The 19,394-nt window shown below is 44.7% G+C and overlaps 1 protein-coding gene across 2 annotated transcripts in view; it reads right to left on the reverse strand.

The window, feature by feature from the left end:
- PARVA (parvin alpha) overlaps nt 1-18,768 on the reverse strand; it is a 159,384-nt gene extending 140,616 nt beyond the window's left edge. The window contains exons 1-2 of one of the 2 annotated variants that reach the window (XM_055282389.2): nt 18,753-18,768; nt 18,228-18,450 (exon numbers count right to left, since the gene is read on the reverse strand). In XM_055282389.2, coding sequence (XP_055138364.1) covers nt 18,228-18,363 — 136 coding nt within the window. In that variant the 5' untranslated portion in view covers nt 18,364-18,450; nt 18,753-18,768. Of the gene's footprint in view, nt 1-18,227; nt 18,590-18,752 lie in introns of those variants that run through there. The other variant, XM_055282390.2, reaches the window with a different exon arrangement.
- Nucleotides 18,769-19,394: the final 626 nt, after the last annotated feature.

The raw sequence follows: 19,394 nt of genomic DNA on the forward strand, positions 1-19,394 counted from the left end.
GAGCAAGCTTCACCTGGGACTCAGGAGAAAACTAGCCAGTGGAAGAGGCCGAGGTTTTGATGGATTTTCACCGTTTAATTAAAGTGCAGCTGGGATCTGGGCTGCACCGTACCTTTCAAACAAGATATGTGTCATGGGTTGAACAACTAACCCAGGCTGAGCCAATCTGGCCAGGGCAGAGCCCAGACTTTGGCCTGGCCTCCCCATTACCCAGGAAGCCTGTGCTTCTAACTTTTAGAGGCTTCAGGGCTCAACTTCAGCAGCCCGATTCTCTAGGCACTAACCACTACCTCCAGGAGTATCTTAGAATCAGAGTTCAAAAGCTGACCAACGGCTCCCAAACAGAGTCCCTGAAGACCTGTGTAAAGCTGTTCTTCGGTAAACACATCCGGTGCTCTTAGTTTACTATCTGGGGACTACGGAAAGTCTACACTCATGATTTGTTAAAGTCTTTTTTTAAAATTATACAGTTGACCCTGGAACAACACTAGTTTGAGTTGTGAGACCCACTTATATGTGGACTTTTTTCAACCAAATGTGAATCAAAAATAAAGTATTTGCAAGATGCAAAACCCATGGAAAAACTTCCATAGGGCCTTTTCTTTCTCTCTTTTTTTTTTTGAGATGGAGTTTCACTCTTATTGCCCAGGCTAGAATGCAATGGCCTGATCTCGGTTCACTGCAACCTCCACCTCCTGGGTTCAAGCGATTCTCCTGCCTCTACCTCCCAAGTAGCTGGGATTAAAGGCATGAGCCACCATGCCCAGCTAATTTTGTATTTTTAGTAAAGATGGGGTTTCACCATGTTGGTCAGGCTGGTCTCGAATTCCTGACCACAGGTGATCTGCCCACCTCGGCCTCCCAAAGTACTGGAATTACAGGCTTGAGCCACCACGCCCAGCCCGTAGGGCCTTTTCATATAGGTGGATTCTGTAGAGCTGACTGCAGGACTTGAGTGTGCTCGGATCTGGGTATACACAGGGGTGCTGGGACCAATCTCTTGTGTATACAGGGGGATGATTGTAATCATAATGGAAAATTTCAGATATACCCAGAGTAGACAGAATACTACAGCAACTCTTCACATACCCACTACCATTCTACAACAAGGAACAACTTGTGCCTACTCTTGATTCCATCTTTACCTTGACCCCTACACTGCATTATTTGATGCAAATCCTAGACATTTCATCGTGTCATCCACAAACGTTTCAGTATGTACCTTGAAAAGATAAGGACATTTTTGGTAAGATAACCAAAACATCATTCTTACACCCAGTTAGTTAACAATGATTCCTTAATATCATCAGCTCTCCCATGAATGTTTACATTTTCTTGATAGTCTCGTAAGTGACTTGTAGAAGTTGATTTGTTTGAAGCAGGATTCAAAACAACTAGCTGGGTTTTGACTTTGAATTGTGTCTCTGGTGGCTTTGGATCTTTCATCTTCTTTCTTCTTCCCTTTAATCCCTTCCTAGCACAGTAGTTGTGTGGGGGCATTCAAAGTCCAGTGATACCTCTTACTAATAATATGGCCTTGGACATGGAACCAAGCTCTCTGCTTCAGCTTCCTCACCTGAAAAATGAAAATAATAATTCCCTATCCCATAGGGTTTTGCAAAAATTCAATAAAATAGTAAGTGTAAAATGCTTAGAACAGTGCCTGGCATAGGGCAAATACTTGATTAATACTGGCTTTTATCGTTTCTCTTTTTCTAAAAGGCAATGACTTCAACAGCATCCAGGCAACCAAATATAGTTATATGTGGGAAGAAAACTGAGTAAAAACTTGTGCAACCACACATTTTCCCCAGACCTCTGAGCTGCTATTCAGAGGAAGGTAGAGGAGTGTGCCACTCAAGAGCAAGCTTCTGGAGCCAGACTGTCTGGGTTCAAATCCATGTCTTCCACTTGCTACCAGTGCCAAAATGAAACATGTGTTTGCTCAAACCCATTTCCTTTCCCCTGGAGCCAAGAACAAAATTATATTTCTCTTGTGCTTAGGTATGGCCACATAGCTGAGTTCTGGCCAGTGGGAAGTGGCAGATGTGACATACGCCACATTCAGGCTGATCCCCCAAGACCTCCCACTGAGTCCTTGCTTTCTTTCTCACCCACCAGCTGAGTGATGAGGATTTGAAAAACCTTCAGGAAGGTAGAGCCATAAGATGAAAGGGGCCTGGATCCCTGAACGACCACGTGGAAGACAACTCAATCAAAAACAATGCCACCAGGTTCTGCTATAAGCAAGAAATAAGCTGATTATGTTAAGCTTCCAAGAACTTGGGGCTTATCTGTTACAGCAGCTAATGTTATCTTAACTAGTACACTAGTCTTGACTTTGGGCAAGTTACCTGGCCTCTGTGTGCCTCAGTTTCCTCATCTGTAAAGGGGCAAAGATGCTAATATTAATACCTATTTTGTGAGGTTGTTAGGAAGACCAAATATGTTAACAAATGTAAATCTACCATATTACCCAGCCCATAATCGCACTTTATAAGTGCTTGTCCCTGATGCATTTACATTATTACTGTTGTTATTAATAGTAGTATTATTTGGAAAATAATGGTGCATCATCGAGAATGTCTACATTTCACTTACGTGTAAATCTTTGCTACTTTTCTGGTATTTTTTTTCTTTTTTTTTTACAATTTGGGGTTAAAATTGTTTCCGGCCAACAATTTCCAATTTAATAATAAAAGCCAGTGATGTAACAGGATTGTAACAATTTTCTTCACAGGAAATATTTCAGGAGCACAGCCATTCTGCAAGATGAAACACTTAGTACAAGATGCAGCATGTCTCTGGTGTCCCAGTCAGGGTTAAAAAATGGGTAAAGGAGATCCAGTGTGCACCTTTCGGGGTTAACAGCCAGATATCTCATAAGGCTCAGGACTGAGGAGATGTGCACTGAACTCTGTAAAATTTTAAAATACACTTGAGTGTATACTCCTAGGTATATACCTAAGACAAATAAAAATATGTGTCTACACCAAAACTTGTACATGAAAATTCAGTCACATTATTCATAATTGCCAAAAAGTATGAATATCCAAGTGTCCATCAACTGATAAACAAAATGTGGCATATTCAAATAATATTTGTTACTCATAAAAAGGAATGAAGGGTGTGGTGGCTCACGCCTGTAATCCCAGCACTTTGGGAAGCTGAGCCGGGCAGATCACTTGAGGTCCAGAGTTCGAGACGAGCCTGACCAACATGGTAAAACCCCGTCTCTACTAAAAATAGAAAAATTAGCTGGGCGTGGTGGCAGGTGCCTGTAACCCCAGCCAATTGGGAGGCTGAGGCAAGAGAATCGCTTGAACCCAAGAGGCGGAGGTTGCAGTGAGCTGAGATCGCACGACTGCACTCCAGCCTGAGTGACAGAGCAAGACTCCGTCTCAGAAAAAAAAAAAAAAAAAAGGAATGAAGTACAGATACATTCTACAACATAGACGAAACCTTGAAAATATTATGCTAAGTGTAAAAGGCCAGTCACAAGACACCACATATTATTCTATTCCATATATTATTCCATTATTCCACATATATTATTCCATTATTATAATAATATATATTATTCCATTTATGTGGAATGTCCAGAGCAGGCAAATTCAGAGAAACAGAAAGTATATTAGTGATAACTTGGGGTTAGGAAATGGGCAGGGGAGGAGGAGTGACTGCTAATGGGTACAGGGTTGCTTTTTGGGATGATGAAAATATGCTAAATTGATTGTGGCAATGGTTGCACAACTATGAATATACTAAAGACCACTGAATTATGCCATTTAAATGGGTGAATTGTATCTCAATAAAGCTGCTATATTAAAAAAGTGCCCACTCCTCCAAATGGATCAGATCACCTCTCCTCTGGACTTGACCTTCCATCAGAAGGCAGAGCACGTTCCCAGCTCATAAGAAGTCTTTGGGAATTCCGTGCTGTGTGTTAAAATCCAGGTCCATTTCTGTGTGCAAGTGACAATGACATGACACACACATGCTAATGAGTCTGAAGTGAAGATGAGAGGTCATGGCTGGAAATGTAGCTTGGGGAGTTAGCAGCATATGCAGGTAGGAGATGAAATTGTCATCCACACTCACGTGAAAACTGATAACCCATTGATACCAACCTGCACAAACACAACCTTCCAACCCCAGAGATACAAGCAGGGGTGTTGTTTTTCTTTTTCACACAAGAGCATAAGCTAGACCATGAATCGCACTTCCCAGAACCAGTAATGCTGAAAGGGCTAGGTAGCTGGGAGCCCAAATTACTTAAATTGATGTCATATCATCTGAAGAGGCGACACTGGGATCTCACAAACTGAACGACAATTGCCATCTAGCCAATTCATGGCCCTGGACTCCTGTTTCCCACCTGCTCCAACACCAATTTAAGCAATTCCGAACTTTGATCTCCACAGCAGAATATCTCAGATTTATTGAAGCGTCAGGTCCCAATTGCGCTAACATCCACCCTGGCAGGGCCATTACAAGGTGTGAAATCTGGGTGCCCATCACCCCGGCCACGTTCAGCACAGTGACAGTCAGAAGGAACAAATCAATCTGCCTCTCTATAGTCATCATGAGAGCCTTGCAATTTACTGTAATGATGGCCATGGAGGAAATGCAGGCGAAGGGATCATTCTGTTCTCTGGGAACTTGGGCATGTGCTGAAGGAGATGCTGAGCCCACCAAGAGAGGCCTTGCAACACTCAGCCAAGAGGCAGCTGCTACTCCTTACATGGGGCTATTTCAGGACTTGCCTGTATCCTGAGAGCTGCTTTAAAATGGAATTGTGTTACCCTCCTCCTGTGTTTTGCAAACAGCATCAAAACTGTTGATTCCTGCTGCCCCAACTTCTCCCAGCTGTCATTATTAATTACCTGTCATCTGCAGGTCTGCCTCACCAGGGCTGAGAGCCAGGGAGAGCTCAGCCTCATGGTAAATAGGAAAACCCCTCCCAACAGAGAGGAAAGTTTATTTTCAAGTCTCAAGTGTGGGAGAATAGGGTGAGGGAGGCAAGAACCAGGGTCCCTTTTTGAGCCTCCCCACCGATCTCTACTTTGCAGGGCCAGGAGTTTTGATTCCACATAGAGACTACAGCAGCCTCTGCCCCTTACCTACTCAGCTAGGGTTGTAACCTGCCTGCTACGTTCTGCCAGCTTCTGTCCCCAGGACTCTGAATCTGAGACCTCACCCTGGACTCTGAGGAGTCTCCTTGATTCAGGACTCAGGCACTCAAGAGATGCCAAGAATTCTCTGCTCAGAATCTCTGCACCCTGTCATCTCACTGACCACCTCAACAGACCTGGCGTGCCCTGCTTCCTAAACATGGTAATTAGAACTACAGACCCCTCCTGAATTCCTCTCTCCTTCCCCATCCCCACCAGGGGCTCTCAACACATCCCACAGCCAAAACCATGATAGCCAAGACAAAAAATGCTTTCAGAATAATCGTTTTGAATTGGAAAGTCAATGTAATACTGCAATTGGCAGATTAACGATTCTGCCTATGAATGTTTCCTGGAAAGAAACGAGCACAGAGTCTGCTCCACCTGGGTTTATGTCACCAAGGGAGGAGAAACAGCCCCCAGCCGTGCCCCTTGGTAGTTCATCATCATCCCCAAGAGATGGGCTGCATTTTCATGAAGAGCCTCATTCACGGCTCCCCAGAGCCAGGCTGCTTTTCAGAGTAGAAGAGGAGGGTTGCCTCTGGATTTTAAAAGAGATAAGGGAATGAGTGAACGGAAAAGAGTATGATTCAATGATGAAATAAATGCCCTGACACATCCCTCCCAGGAAGAGAATCCACCTCCTCCACTGACTCCTCAGAAACACTCCCTGAGGTGTCAGGTGTGATAATGACATGCTCCAACTGGCTCAGATCCATTCTTCAGAGATGCAATGAGATACCTGCCTACTGACTTCTAATGTAGGTAGAGGAAACTGAGCCCCTGAGGCATCAGCCCAACCCACTCTGTCAAAACCAGCTGAAACTCAGGTTCCCAAAGCCCATCCCTTCTCTTGTTGCCGTGGAGGGGAAATGGGTGGGAGGGGATCCCTTTGCTGGCGTCAAGACCCATCTTGAAATCACCATGTCTGTCTCCTAAGGGTTCCACCTAAATGCGTCTACTGCAGCACTCAGCCCACTGTCTTGCAATTACCTCTCATGTGTCTGTAATTGCCAAGTTTGGGGTAAGTCCAAGAACTCAGAAGCTGGGAGGTGGGGAGAAAAGTGTACAAGAGAAAGAGACTTCTTGACTAGACCTCCACTGGGTCTCACACAGGAGTGGTGACGGCGCAGAGGGGAAGAGGGGATGGTGGCCATGCTTCTCAGACAGCTTCAAGGATGGCAGTTCCCAGGGCAGCCACACTCTGGGCTCTGTCAGAAGGGAGGAGACACTGGGGTGATATACAGGGCCATATATGGATGGAAAGATGGCCATAGAGAACGTTCTCAAATAAAGGCCTGCTTCTGAGCACGTTACTGGCCAGGCTGGAAATCTCCTCTCCCTGACCCATCTTCCTCCCATCCTACCCCTTAGGTAACCTGGCCCTGCCAGCCCAAAGCAAATAGAAACTTTCAGCCTCACAATGTTGCTTTTACTTCCAAGCAACCTATCAGAGGGATCACTCAGATCCCTCTGATAATGATTAACGGCAACCATTTCTTCTTGGCTATCAGTTCTAACCTATTGAGGATAAACAAGCTAATTATCACACTCTAGCCCTGTAATTGCACTTTTAGGACTTTACCCAAAGTAAAGTACTCTGAATTTTTTTAAAAAAGCTTTAGGTTGCATTATTTACAGAAGAAAAAAAATGAAGACCAAAGTAAACAACAAGATAATCACTCAATGGAGTATTATGTGCCTATAAAATTGTGTTTAATAAGATTTATAACACAAAAATATTTACATTATAATAAATGAAAAAGATAAAAAACTTATCTTTACAACATACATGGTATACTCACAATACTAAAAAAGAAAAAAATTATAATGAAGAATAGAAAGAAATGAAGCAAAACGCTAATAGCAATTGCCTTTGGGAGCTGGAACTTTGCACAATGGTTTTATCTATTTCTCCATAAATCCCATAAGCATGGGCTAATTTTATAACGGGGAAGGAAAAACTTTTATTAAAAAAAATCAGATGGTGATTTGGTTCATTCTTCTTTCCCCCAAGAGAGTGTGCAGTCATTAAGAATGTTTATGTTTAAGCTGATAAAAGTTCACTGCCTCTTCCATCCATGGCCTCTCATTGCCCTAAAGCTGGTTTGAAGCAAAAACAGTGACACTGGTCACGTGTCAGTTTACTAAGGCTTTGGCAGGCTGGCCTGTTCCAAGCAAACAGAATTATCACTTAGTAAATGCTAGTAGAACCAGATTTTAGGTAAGTCCTATAGTGATCCACACATCAAGCTAACATTTGTCCCAGGCCTGAACAAAAATTAAGCAGCTGCAATTAACTGAGGCTAGGCAAAGCTCACCAAAGGCGTGCCCTCCAGCCATCTTCTCCTCTTGGTGAGTTCTGTCTTTTGGGGGAGGGCTGAAGTGAGGAGACTCTTGTTGAGGAGGAATGATAGTGGCTCTGCATCTGGCTGATTTTCAGTTGCCTTCACTTTGCACTTTAGTGAGGAAATGAAGCTGAGATGGGCAAGAGGGGATGGAATAGGTAGGGGAGGGAGAATGAGACAGACTTTGGGGAATTAAGGGAACTCTGAATCTCTCCTATAGAGTTTTGGTCTGTACGTCTCTTATCTCTCCTAAATCTTGCTATTGGGCTCTTTTACCTTAGTCCTCCTTCGTATAAATATATACTAAGCCATTTCTGAAAAGCAAGCTTTTCTGCATGAAAACAAAGAAGTCAACTGGCCTTCACATTCCATCTGGTCACCCCCCGCACCCTCCCCACCCCAAACCCCCCAACCGATGGGCCTCCTCCGGGCTCACTGCTGCCACGGCAAAATCAGTGCCCATGGGCTCTAGGACCCTCTGGTCTCACAGGCCTTTGTCAAATAACAGGATTAACTGATAATGTCTCCCCGCAAAAGGAAAAGAGACTCCTAGGGGTAGGGATGAGGCATTTTCATAAGCTACATACACACACACACACACACACACATTCAAAAATAGAGACCTGGATAGAATCTGGGGACCAGAAGAGTCATCCAAGGTTAAAGCAGAGTTTGGGGTAACCTGGGGACTCCCTCTATGGGAATAAGATGCCCAATGATGATTCAGACAGTTAAGAAGTATTTTAAGGGCTGGGCGCGGTGGCTCACGCCTGTAATCCCAGCACTTTGGGAGACCGAGGCGGGCGGATCACAAGGTCAAGAGATCGAGACCATCCTGGCTAACACGGTGAAACCGCATCTCTACTAAAAATATAGAAAAATTAGCCGGGTGTGTTGGCAGGCGCCTGTAGTCCCATCTACTGGTAGTCCCAGCTACTCAGGAGGCTGAGGCAGGAGAATGGTGTGAACCCGGGAGGCGGAGCTTGCAGTGAGCTGAGATCACGCCACTGCACCCCAGCCTGGATGACACAGCTAAACTCCATCTCAAAAAAAAATAATAAAATAAAATAAAAAGAAGCATTGTAGGGAGCATTGGTTAAGTACTAAGTAGTATGCTAGGCACCAAAGATACCACAACGGCTCCCCTCATGGCATCTGCAGAAAAAACAAAAAAGAAAGGATGCTGCCCAGGGCCTATGCAGGAGGAGGTCTCCTTGTGGGGGTGCTCTGGTCCTCGGGCAAAGCCCTCATTGGATTTCCTACTGATTTCAGGCTGCACAACCTATTGAAAACCTAACAGAATGTGTTTACATCTACTTTTTAAAAGTATTTTATTTTTGAAATGACTGTAGGGCTTTCCTCAAATGTTGTTCTTTGTTCCATGACAGTGAGGAGATTTTAGATGCTTACAAATGTTTACATGAGGATTTCATCTCTTCTCTTGGACTAATGGCTGGAACATAATTATGAACTGTGCTTGTTAACCAAATAGAGATATTCCATGAGACAAGAAGGCTGATTCCTAATATGGAGGTGTCCTTGGGCCGGGGCCCACTTATCCTGGTATCCATCTCCTCCTCCCGACACAGAGGTGCCTTCATTAGTAGAGGAAAGAAAGAGGTCTTTGTGATGATGTAATTCCCAGACCACCCTACACATACAATAAAACTGAATTTGAGAGAAGCTGGGTGAAATAAGAGCTCAGAAACCATAGAATACCAGTGCAGCAGGGGCCTAAGAGGTTATTTAGCCTCATCTTCTAATGTTAGAAATGGGCAAATAACACCAAAAGGGGAAGAGATCTGTCTAAGATTACATGGCCAGTTAATGGTGGGCTATTTTCATCAAGGTAAATATGGGGAAATTCATTCCACAGAAATTCTAATAACTATGTGTTTGATGATATTATGGTAGGCAGGAGGACTCTCACCATAGCGTATGACAAGCAGCTGCAATGCAACATGACCAGTGCTAGCACAGAGTATAGACAAGGCACTGTGGGATCACAGAGGAGGAAGCATCTCACTCTTCCTGGGGGCACTGTGGAAGGCTTCATGCAGAAGGGGACTTCTGAGTTGGGTCTTTATGAATGAATAGAAGTTGGTTGTATAGGAAAGGGAAAAGGTCTTTCCAGAATATGGAACAGCATGTAAAGGCATAAACATGTGAAAGAAAATGACGTGTTTGGGGGATAAAGAGTGGTTTTCCATGGTAAAAATGGAGATTTATTGGAAGGGAAATAGACGAGACAGCAAAAAGGTAAAGGAAGGAGTAGCTGTGAAGGCCTTGGACAGCATGCTAAGAAGTGTGTCCTGAAGAGAAGTTCTCTTTGTGCTTTAAGAAACAATGTAGTGGCAAAAGGATGAAGAATGGGTTGAACAAAAATGGAACCATGATAGGAAGCCTGGCTGGGTGGATAACACAGTATTTCAGGTGGAAAATAAGAGTAAAAATTTTGAAAATGAACGAACAATCCAGAGCACTTGTGAAGGTTGAATTAAAGCAGTGATATTTAGATATTTAGTGACAGTAGACTCAGCAGGATTTCATAAAAGATGATTAGACATGGGGAATAAAATGGAGGATGGGACAGCAAACTACTGCCCTTGGGTCATGTGCAGGCTGCCATCTATTTTGTACAGCCCGAGTGCTAAGAATGGTTTTGACATTCTCATGTACATGTACATGCTTCCTTCAATAGCTGAGAAGAAACAAAAGAAGCATCTTTTGTAACACATGAAAATCATGGGAAATTCAAATTTCAGTGACCATAACTAAAATTACATGGGAACACAGCCGCACTTGTTCATTGACCTATTGTCTATGGCAGCAAAGGCAGACTTGAATAGTGCAAACCAGGTCATAGGTCTCATAAAGCCTTAGATAGTTACTATTTGGCCCTTTCAGAAAAAGTTGCTGACCTCCTGCAGGATTCTCCAACTCAGTTAAAATCAGTTCATCTTTCTAGTTGCCCAGACCAAAACCTCTGGGGTCATCTTAATTCTGCTCTTAACCTGCCATCCGATCTTTCATCAAGATCTGCTGTATTTTAAAAATATATCCAGAATTTGACCCTCACTCCTTCCCTTGCTACCACTCTGTTCCTGACCACTACCATCTCTCAGCTGGGTCATTGTAGTAGTCTTTATTTATTTATTATTTATTGAGACAGGGCCTTGCTCTGTCACATAGACTGGAGTGCAGTGGTGTGATCACAGCTCCCTGCAGTCCCAAACTCCTGGGCTCAAGCAATCCTCCCATGTCAGCCTCCTGAGTAGCTGGGACTACAGGTGTGCACCACCACCCATGGCTAATTTTTTGCAGAGATGGGATTTTGCCATGTTGCCCAGGCTGGTCTTGAACTCCTGAGCTCAAGCAATCCACCCACTTGGCCTCCCAAAGTGCTGGGATTACAGGCATGAGCCACCATGCCCAGCTTCATTCTAGAAAACTTTTGCCTCATCTCCCTGCTTCATCTCTGTCTGCTTCAGTCACTTAACACCATCTGAGCGATGGTGTTTTAGCACCATCAGTTAAAACAGAAGTGAGATCACGCCATTCCTCTGCACAAAGTCTTCCCAAGCCTTCCCATCTAACTCTGAGTAAAGGCCCAAGTTTTACAATGGCTTCCAGGGCCCTACAAAACCTGCCTCTGCCCTTCCTCTCGTTATGCCCAGGACCAACCCCCATTCCACAATCATGCTCACTCTCTTCTCCAGTCACATCAACCTCCTTCTTGGTCCTCAATAATGTACCAGGTCCACACCTGCCTTAAGGTCTTTGCATCTGTCATTCCTTCCACCTGGAATGTTATTTTCCAAGATATACATGTGGTTCTCTCCCTCAACTCCTTCAGATTGGGACTCAAATCTACCCTTCTTAGTAAGGCCTTCTCTAGCCATCCTACTTAATACTGACAACCATCCTCAGACCACAACCCTCCATTTCTCTTTTTCTTGCTTTATTCTGCTCTCTAGTACTTACTACCACTCAAACAAAATACATACATTACCAATTTATCTTGTTTATTACCTGTCTCCCCTATTAGAATGTAAGCTCCAGGAAGGCAGGAGTTTTTGTTTTGTTTTCCTTTCTAGCACCTAGTACAGTGCATGGTACATATTAGGCACTCAATAAATAGTTGCTGAAAAAATGGGAAAAATGGATCAGAAAGTGACTGGGAGATAAGAAAAGAGAAGCAGGTAGAGATAACTCTTTCAAGGCATCTGGTGAGTAGCTAAAGAGGAAACCGTATCAGGAGATTTTCTCCAAACAGGAAAGACTCAAGCATATTTACAGAACATCAAGCATATTTACAGAGTGGCAAAAAAAGATGGGATATGAGAAATAGCATATCTGGCTATGCCAAGTCTGGGAGGAAGCTGAAAGAAATGGCCTTGTGAGCAAGGAGGGAAGGGACCTCCTCGGAAGGGACTAGGGCAGGAGGGGAGAACAAAAAGACAGTTGCACATATGGGTGGGACTGGCCAGATATGGTAGAAAGGGAACTTGAAGGAGCTCATAGCTGGTCTCAAATTTCTATTTGAAGATCCAGGGAAGGGTTTTAGGGGCTATGGACAACAACTTGGGTACCATTGTTCAAGGCGTGCCCCTTGAACAATGCAGGTTTGAATTTCAAGAGTCCACTTATATGCAAACTTTCAAAATAAATGTATTAGAAACTTTTTTGAGAACTGCAACAATTTGAAAAAATTGCAGATGAATTTTGTGATCTAGAAATATCAAAAAAATTTAAGAAAAAGTTAGATATGCCCAGGAGTTCGAGACCCACCAGGGCAACATAGCAACACCATGTCTCTACAAAAAAAGATGTACTTTGGAAAAATGAGAATGCACCCTGATTAGAAGAAAAGGGTAGCTCTGCAGTGCTAAGGGTTCTACTCACTCTAGAAACCAGACATTTGTTGCAAGGTTTGTGGATTTTTCTCCAGCAACACTGGGCAGCCAATGAGAATCAAGTGGTAAGAACTAGCATTATTAGAAGAATTATGAAATTAAAGCCTTCATTGGATACTTCAGGTCCTGATCAAAATGTAAAACTCTGGGGGATAAAAACTTAAATGAATGGGTAAACGACAGGAATGACCAGTGCTGCCGACCTAATTCGGGTGCCTTCAGCAGAGAGGTACAATTCAAGTTGGTGTTCCTTGAAAGAGCACGTCTTGAGGACAGTTTCAGAGAAAGAAAGTTGAAAAGTGGCCCTCTGGCAAGTAGACTCTGAAAGGGTAGTGAAAGAATCCACACAGGAGGGCCATGTCCAACAGAAATGGCATTGAAAACCCAAAAGAAGAAGAAAAAGATCAACAGAGAAAAACAAAAGCCACTTAAGCTACAACTCATAAGAAGGGGCCCAGATAAAGTGCTGAAATTGTCATCTTGGGAAAAGGGAGGATCTCACTTGCAAAGAAAGATCCCTTAACTCCTAAAGGGACAAAACAGTGTCCCACAGGCTCCATTAGTCATGGGCTACTAGGCTATTTACAGAACCTGAAAAAGCCAGTGCAGTCCATAATAAAAAGACTATTTCAAATTTCAAAGACCAATGAAAATTGAGTTGTCAATTTTAATAGCTACCATTACTTGTGCCATGCAATGCATTTTATATTCTCGATCTAATTTAACCTCACAACTTCCAAGTAAAGAAGGAATTCCTATTCTCATTTTATAGATGAAGACACAGAGGCTTACAGGGGTTAAGTAACTTGTCTTAAGTCATAGAATAAATAAGGGGTTGAACCAGAAATCAAATTGAAATGTGTCTAATCCTAAAGACCATGCTTTTAACCCCTGTTCTCTCTTGGACTCTAACACTGTTTTTTCTTATGAAAACACAGGAGTGATGACTAGTTGAGTGCATTCTTATGAGACTCATAGTCATTCTAGGATGTAGTTTTCCTTAGGAGGACATTTTTTACATGAAATTATTAACCTAGAGTTGATCCTTGAACAACACAGGTTTGAACTGCGAGGGTCCACTTATATGCAAATTTTTTCAATAACAATATGGGAAAATATTTTTGGAGATCTGTGACAATTAGAAAAACCTTGAGATGAACCATGTAGCCTAGAAATATAAAAAAAAATAAGAAAAAGTTACTCATGTCATGAATGCATAAAATATACATCGATACTTGTCTGCCTTCTCATTTACTACCATAAAATATAAACAAATCTATTATAAAGTTAGAACTTATCGAAATGTACACATACACACAAAAACTGTGTGTGATGCCATTTGCAGATGAAAGAAATGTAAATGTAAAGATTAAATCCTCACTGCACAAAATGAACTGTAGTACATACTGTACTACTGTAATAATTTCACAGCTACCTCCTGTTGCTATTGTGGTGAGCTCAAGTGTTGCAAGTATCTGCTTAAAACACCGTGTGACGCTAATCATCTCCACGTGAACAGTTCATCTCTCCAGTAAATTGTGTATAGCAGTTAAAAGTGATCTCTTGAGGTTCTCACATATTTTTCATGTTTAGTGAAATACCGTAAACCTTGACTAACACCATGGAACTCTAACGAAGTGCCACTAGAGATGCTAGAAGTACTCCCAAGTATCAGAGAAAAGTCATGACATTATAAGAAAAGTTGAATTGCTTGATATGTACCATAGGTTGAGGTGTGCAGCTGTGGTTACCCACCATTTCAGTCAGACGACGTAAACTTACAGTATCGATAAATGCAGCACAGTTTTGCAAATGTATTTTCTCTTCCTTATGATTTTCTTAATAACATTTTCTTTTCTCCAGTTTCTTTATTGTAAGAATATAGTATATAATACAAAATATGTGTTGACTAACTATTATCAGTAAGGCTTCTGGTCAACGATAGGCTATTAGTTTGGGGGGAGTTAAAAACTATACACAGATTTTTGACTGTACAGGGGGTCAATGTCCATAACCCCCACATAGTTCAAGGGTCAACTGTATTCTAACAAGTATTATATCTTTCCATTTGTTGTGTCCTACAGTGGGGCATAGCAGGCACCAAATGAATGAATGGGAGTCCTTGGGCCTCGTAGAATGCTACACCAAAGCACTGAGATAATCTGTGGGCAGACTGATGGCAGTGATCTTGAGGAATGAAGAATGAGAGGTTCAAGAACACCAGAGAGAAAGTGGAAGAAGGCAGATTCTACAGAGCACAAAGCTGTGAGCTTATCCAGGATGCAGAGCAAGACCCGGCCTTATTATTACTGAAGTGATGGTTAATGGGGCCCCACACCTACTAACCATCACTTCAGCGCTGATCATTGAGATCTAGCACATACCCACTAAGGGCAGTCATTTCAGACCAACCCACTCCCTTCTTTGCCTGGGCTTGCAGAAATACCATATGCCGCAGCAAGCAGCTGGAGCTGGGTGGTGGCTGGCCCTTCAGAAGAGGCTCTGTGTTCTTCCATTCACCCATTTACAGCCCCTGGATTAGTTGACAGACTGAATGACAGAATCAGGACTTTACGGTGAAATATAACAGGGATGAAAATAAGATCTTGCACTTGGTTTCAAAAACCCAACTGAGTAAATCCAAGATAGGGAAGGCTGTGATTTAGGAGCAACAAATATAAAAATGTCTTTGAGTAAGCTGATAGCAAGCTCAGTGAGAGATCACAGTGCGACGTGGCTGGCAGAATAGTTAGAAGCAACCTTAGCTGCATTAAAAAAACATAGTGTCTGGGCTAGAATAAGGGAGGTGACAGTCCTAATCTGGGGTGGCTGGCTTGCACAACTGTACTATGGTGACTTCTGGAGAGCTCACTTTGAGCGGGTCTGGTAACAGGTTGATCTGCTAGGTATTCTCCATTTCCCCCGTCCCCGCTGTGATCTATTCTCTGCACTGCTCTGTGCCCTATGGACGCTGCCCCTATCTATTGCAGATCCCTTGCTCTGATGGCTTCCCACTGGGTTTAGCACCAGTAGGTGATGCAAGGGCAAGAAGACAGAGAACATGCAGAATGTGCATTTCTTGTGCCACTCTCTCCTTGCTCTGTCTGCATATTTCTGACAGTAGCTGCATCCCTCTGTGACTATAGTTCCAGTCCAGCAGCCCCTCGTCCATAACCCCAGCTTGCAATAGGTTCCAATTTGCTTCCCTTGTCCCTCAGGCCTCGGAGTCATTAAGAGCTTCCCCCTGTTGCTAGCCCCTAGGGACCTCAGCATCCCTTCTTAGTTCCCTTAACCCTGCCCACAGCTCTGTCAATAGCCCTTTCACTAAATTATTTTCAAAATCTCATCTAAATTGGCCTTCTTTTTCCTGCAGGGACCCTGACTGAAACTAAAGAGACAGGATGCAAAAGGCCTTAAAATTATGTCTGTGAAGAACAGAGGATGTTGGGCCTGGTGGAGAGAAGACTCTAGAAAGCAGGATAGCCTACTTCAGCAAGGTATTAATAAAGGGCCACCCCAGACTCATTCTCTGGCTCCACCAACAGTGATAGGTACAGAGAGATAAATTTCGGGCTAAATATAAAATAAACCTTTCTACAGAGTAGGTAAGGATGGTTATCCTGGTAGGTCATGAGCCTCAATATTTCTCAGTTGCCCCATTTTAAACTGGATGAGACTATGTCAGGAATGCTGTAAGGAAGAAGTTAGAAACATGGTCTAGAAAAGAGCTTTCCAAGCCAGGGTTTCATGATTTGCCACCAACTGTACACTACTCAATGGGTTACCAAAATAACCAATGTGGGGAAACTTTCCTATGTTTTTGCTGCTTCTCGTTTCAATCTAGGGAACAGAAGTCTAGTTCTTCATCAAGTCTGATAATCCTCAACGCTGAAGATGTTTTTATACTTTAAGACGACTTACAAACATGAAACATTTCACACAGCATCACAGCTTTCAAAAGGTTATTTCCAATTCACGGAGCGATCTATTAAAAACATTTTTTAGGGGGGAAGAGAACTTGATTAATTGTTACAAATATACCATTTGATATAAGAAGACCTAGTGTTAGATTGGTAAAGTAACTATATTTTACAATAACCTCTTGTATATTTCAAAAATATCTAGCATTCCAATGGTCTAGCATAGAGAAAAGACAAATATTTAACGTGATAGATATCCCAAGTACACTGATTTTGTCAGAGGCATGTGAACCAGAGCAACTCCATCTTGAATGGGGCCAGGTAAAACAAGGCTGAGTGAGACCTACTGGGCTGCATTCCCACAAGGTTAAGGCATTCTAACTTATAGGATGAGATAGGATGTCGGCACAAGATATAGGTCATAAAGACCTTGCTGATAAAACAGGTCGCAGTAAAGAAGTCGGCTAAAACCCACCAAAACCAAAATGGCGACAAGAGTGACCTCTGGTCGTCCTCACTGATAACACTCCCACCAGCGCCAGGACAGTTTACACATGCCATGGCAACGTCCAGAAGTTACCCTATATGGTCTAAAAAGAGGAGACATGAATAATCCACCCCTTGTTTAGCATACCATCAAGAAATAACCATAAAAATGGGCAACCAGCAGCCCCAGGCTGCTCTGTCTATGGAGTGGCCATTCTTTTATTCCTCTACTTTCTTAATAAACTTGCTTTCACTTTACTGTGTGTACTCACCCTGAATTTTTTCTTGCATGAGATCCAAGAACCCTCTCTTGGGGTCTGGATTGGGACCCCTTTCCTGTGCAATTTGATCTTTACAAATTATATGAACGTATTAAATTATCACATGTGCCCCAAAACTATGTACATCATGCATCAATTAAAAAATGTTTAAAACAAAAATTTTTAACTCAGCAACTTCTATCTACACACCAGTCACCACAGTGCCTCTTGAGAACTGCCACCTCAGTTTTCAAACCAAAAACCAGGACGCAAAATCTGTCCATGGGAAAAAAATATTCCACATGCAAACTACCCTGAAAAGAAAAGAAAAAAAAGAATAAGGTCGCCTCAATTCACTCTCGTGGGGAAAACAAAGGTTTTTACAAAAGCCCTGAATGCCTGAGTTCACAGCAGGCCCATGACGAAGTTTGTGTCTCACGCAGGTTTTCTCCTTTGGTGGGAGTTTACTGTGTATTACACCAAGGGCACGCTAGGTCTGCCAGTTTTTCGCTCATTCATTCAACAAACACTCGATGTCCACCTACTCCATTAACAGAGCCCTTCTCGGCTCTCGGGATGGACAAAAGATCCGAAGAGGCCAAAGCCACGACGCCGCTGCCAGAGGACGTCAGCAGGTCTAGGAAACGACCTGATTTTAAGGACCAATGAATGCAACGAGTAAAAGTGACGGCGCCCAGGAAAGTTGCAGCGGAAACTTGGGAAATGCCAGCCTTCGGGCGCAGAGGGCGGGGCAGGGCCTACTGGATCGCGCTGCCTGCGGGCTGGGGCCCCGCCTGGACTCCAGTCCTGCTGCCTCCGGCCGCCAAACGGCGCCCGCCCACGGCCCGGCGGGGGCGTTGGCCTGGTCCCCGGCCCAGGAGGGCAGCGCCCGGGCGACCGCGAGCGGGCGGGGTGGCCTCGATGGCCCGCGAGCCCCGTGCTCAGTGTGGGGCGCGCGTAGCTCCTGCCCGACGTATCCGGAAAGCGCGCGCACGCATCGCCGCGCGCCCCACTGCGCCGGGCACCCGCGGCGCGCTCCCGCCCGGCCCCAGCGCCCCGGCCCCTCGGCCCCTACGGCACCCCCAGCTCCCACCGCCCGCCTGGCCGGCCTGGCCGCACTCACCCTCCTTGGCTTTCTTCCTCCGGGCCAGGGTGCCTCCGAGTTTCCCCAAGAAGGAATCATCTTTCTTGCGGGACGGGGGCGACTTGGGAGTGGGAGACTTGGGGACAGAAGGCGACTTCTGCGGGGAGGTGGCCATGGCGCGGCGCAGGCTGCCGCGGGCCGGTCGGGACGCGGAGCTGGTGCTGGGCGGACGCAGCGGGCGGCGGCGGGACTGAGGCTGCGGCTTTCCAAACGGAAGCGGAATTATTCCAAGCATTTGAGGCAGCTCACGCTCGCCTTTCCCTTCCCTCGCTCCCTCCCTCGCTCCCTCCCTCGCGCCGCCCTCTGCCCTGGAAGGAGCTGCGCTCCCGGGGCCGCGCCCTGCGCCCCTGGGTTGCCCCAAGCAGGGAGGATGCCCCAAAACTGCCCCTTACAGGAGGCCGTGTGTGCCCAGGTTAGGAGCGGTCGAGCCGGAAAGCTTTATTTACCCAGGCTCTGCACCCACCACACAGCCTGGCGCAAAACAGATCTGAGAACCAACCCAACCCTACTACTCTCCCAGGGTCTTCCAGCCGGCGGCTGGTGAGCTCGCTCTTCCCCAGCACTACTGCCTGTGGGGTTATCAAGCCCACGTCTTGCGCCCACAAGACTGCAGCTCCTGGAAGAAATTATTGCAGTGAACCAAAATGTGTCCAGGCCCCACCAAAGTGGGCAGAACCAATCACTCCTGAACCTATCCATGACCGTCAACCTCCTCGTCTCTACTCCCATCCAAGACTGAGAAGCTTGGAGTGCACAAGTTATCCTCTCACACACAGACTCACAGCACCTTGGCAACTGTATTTCCTCCTTGTGGCCCCTTCCCTCTAGGCTACAGCTGATTGAACCTGGGTGAACACCCAATCCAAAGGGCGGTACTGTTTTACTGAAGAGCAGCCGATCAGCTAGCCCCAGTTAAGACTGCGCTAAGCTGGAGAGACTGTTGTCAGAAGTTGTGCTCGTGACTGATGATCATTCGCAGTTAAAACTAGGGTGGCTGTTTCTAGCCATGTCCATGCTGAGGAGTAGGGAAACCAAAGAATGGAGCAAAGAAGTGTGCTCAAGAAGGCACGTGGTCTGAGTAATGGAAACCGTGGGGAGTAGCTGCTTGGACCTTGAATCTTTTCCCAGACCCCACTTGCACTTACT

Source organism: Symphalangus syndactylus, chromosome 6 (genome assembly GCF_028878055.3).
Source record: "Symphalangus syndactylus isolate Jambi chromosome 6, NHGRI_mSymSyn1-v2.1_pri, whole genome shotgun sequence".
NCBI lineage: Eukaryota > Metazoa > Chordata > Mammalia > Primates > Hylobatidae > Symphalangus > Symphalangus syndactylus.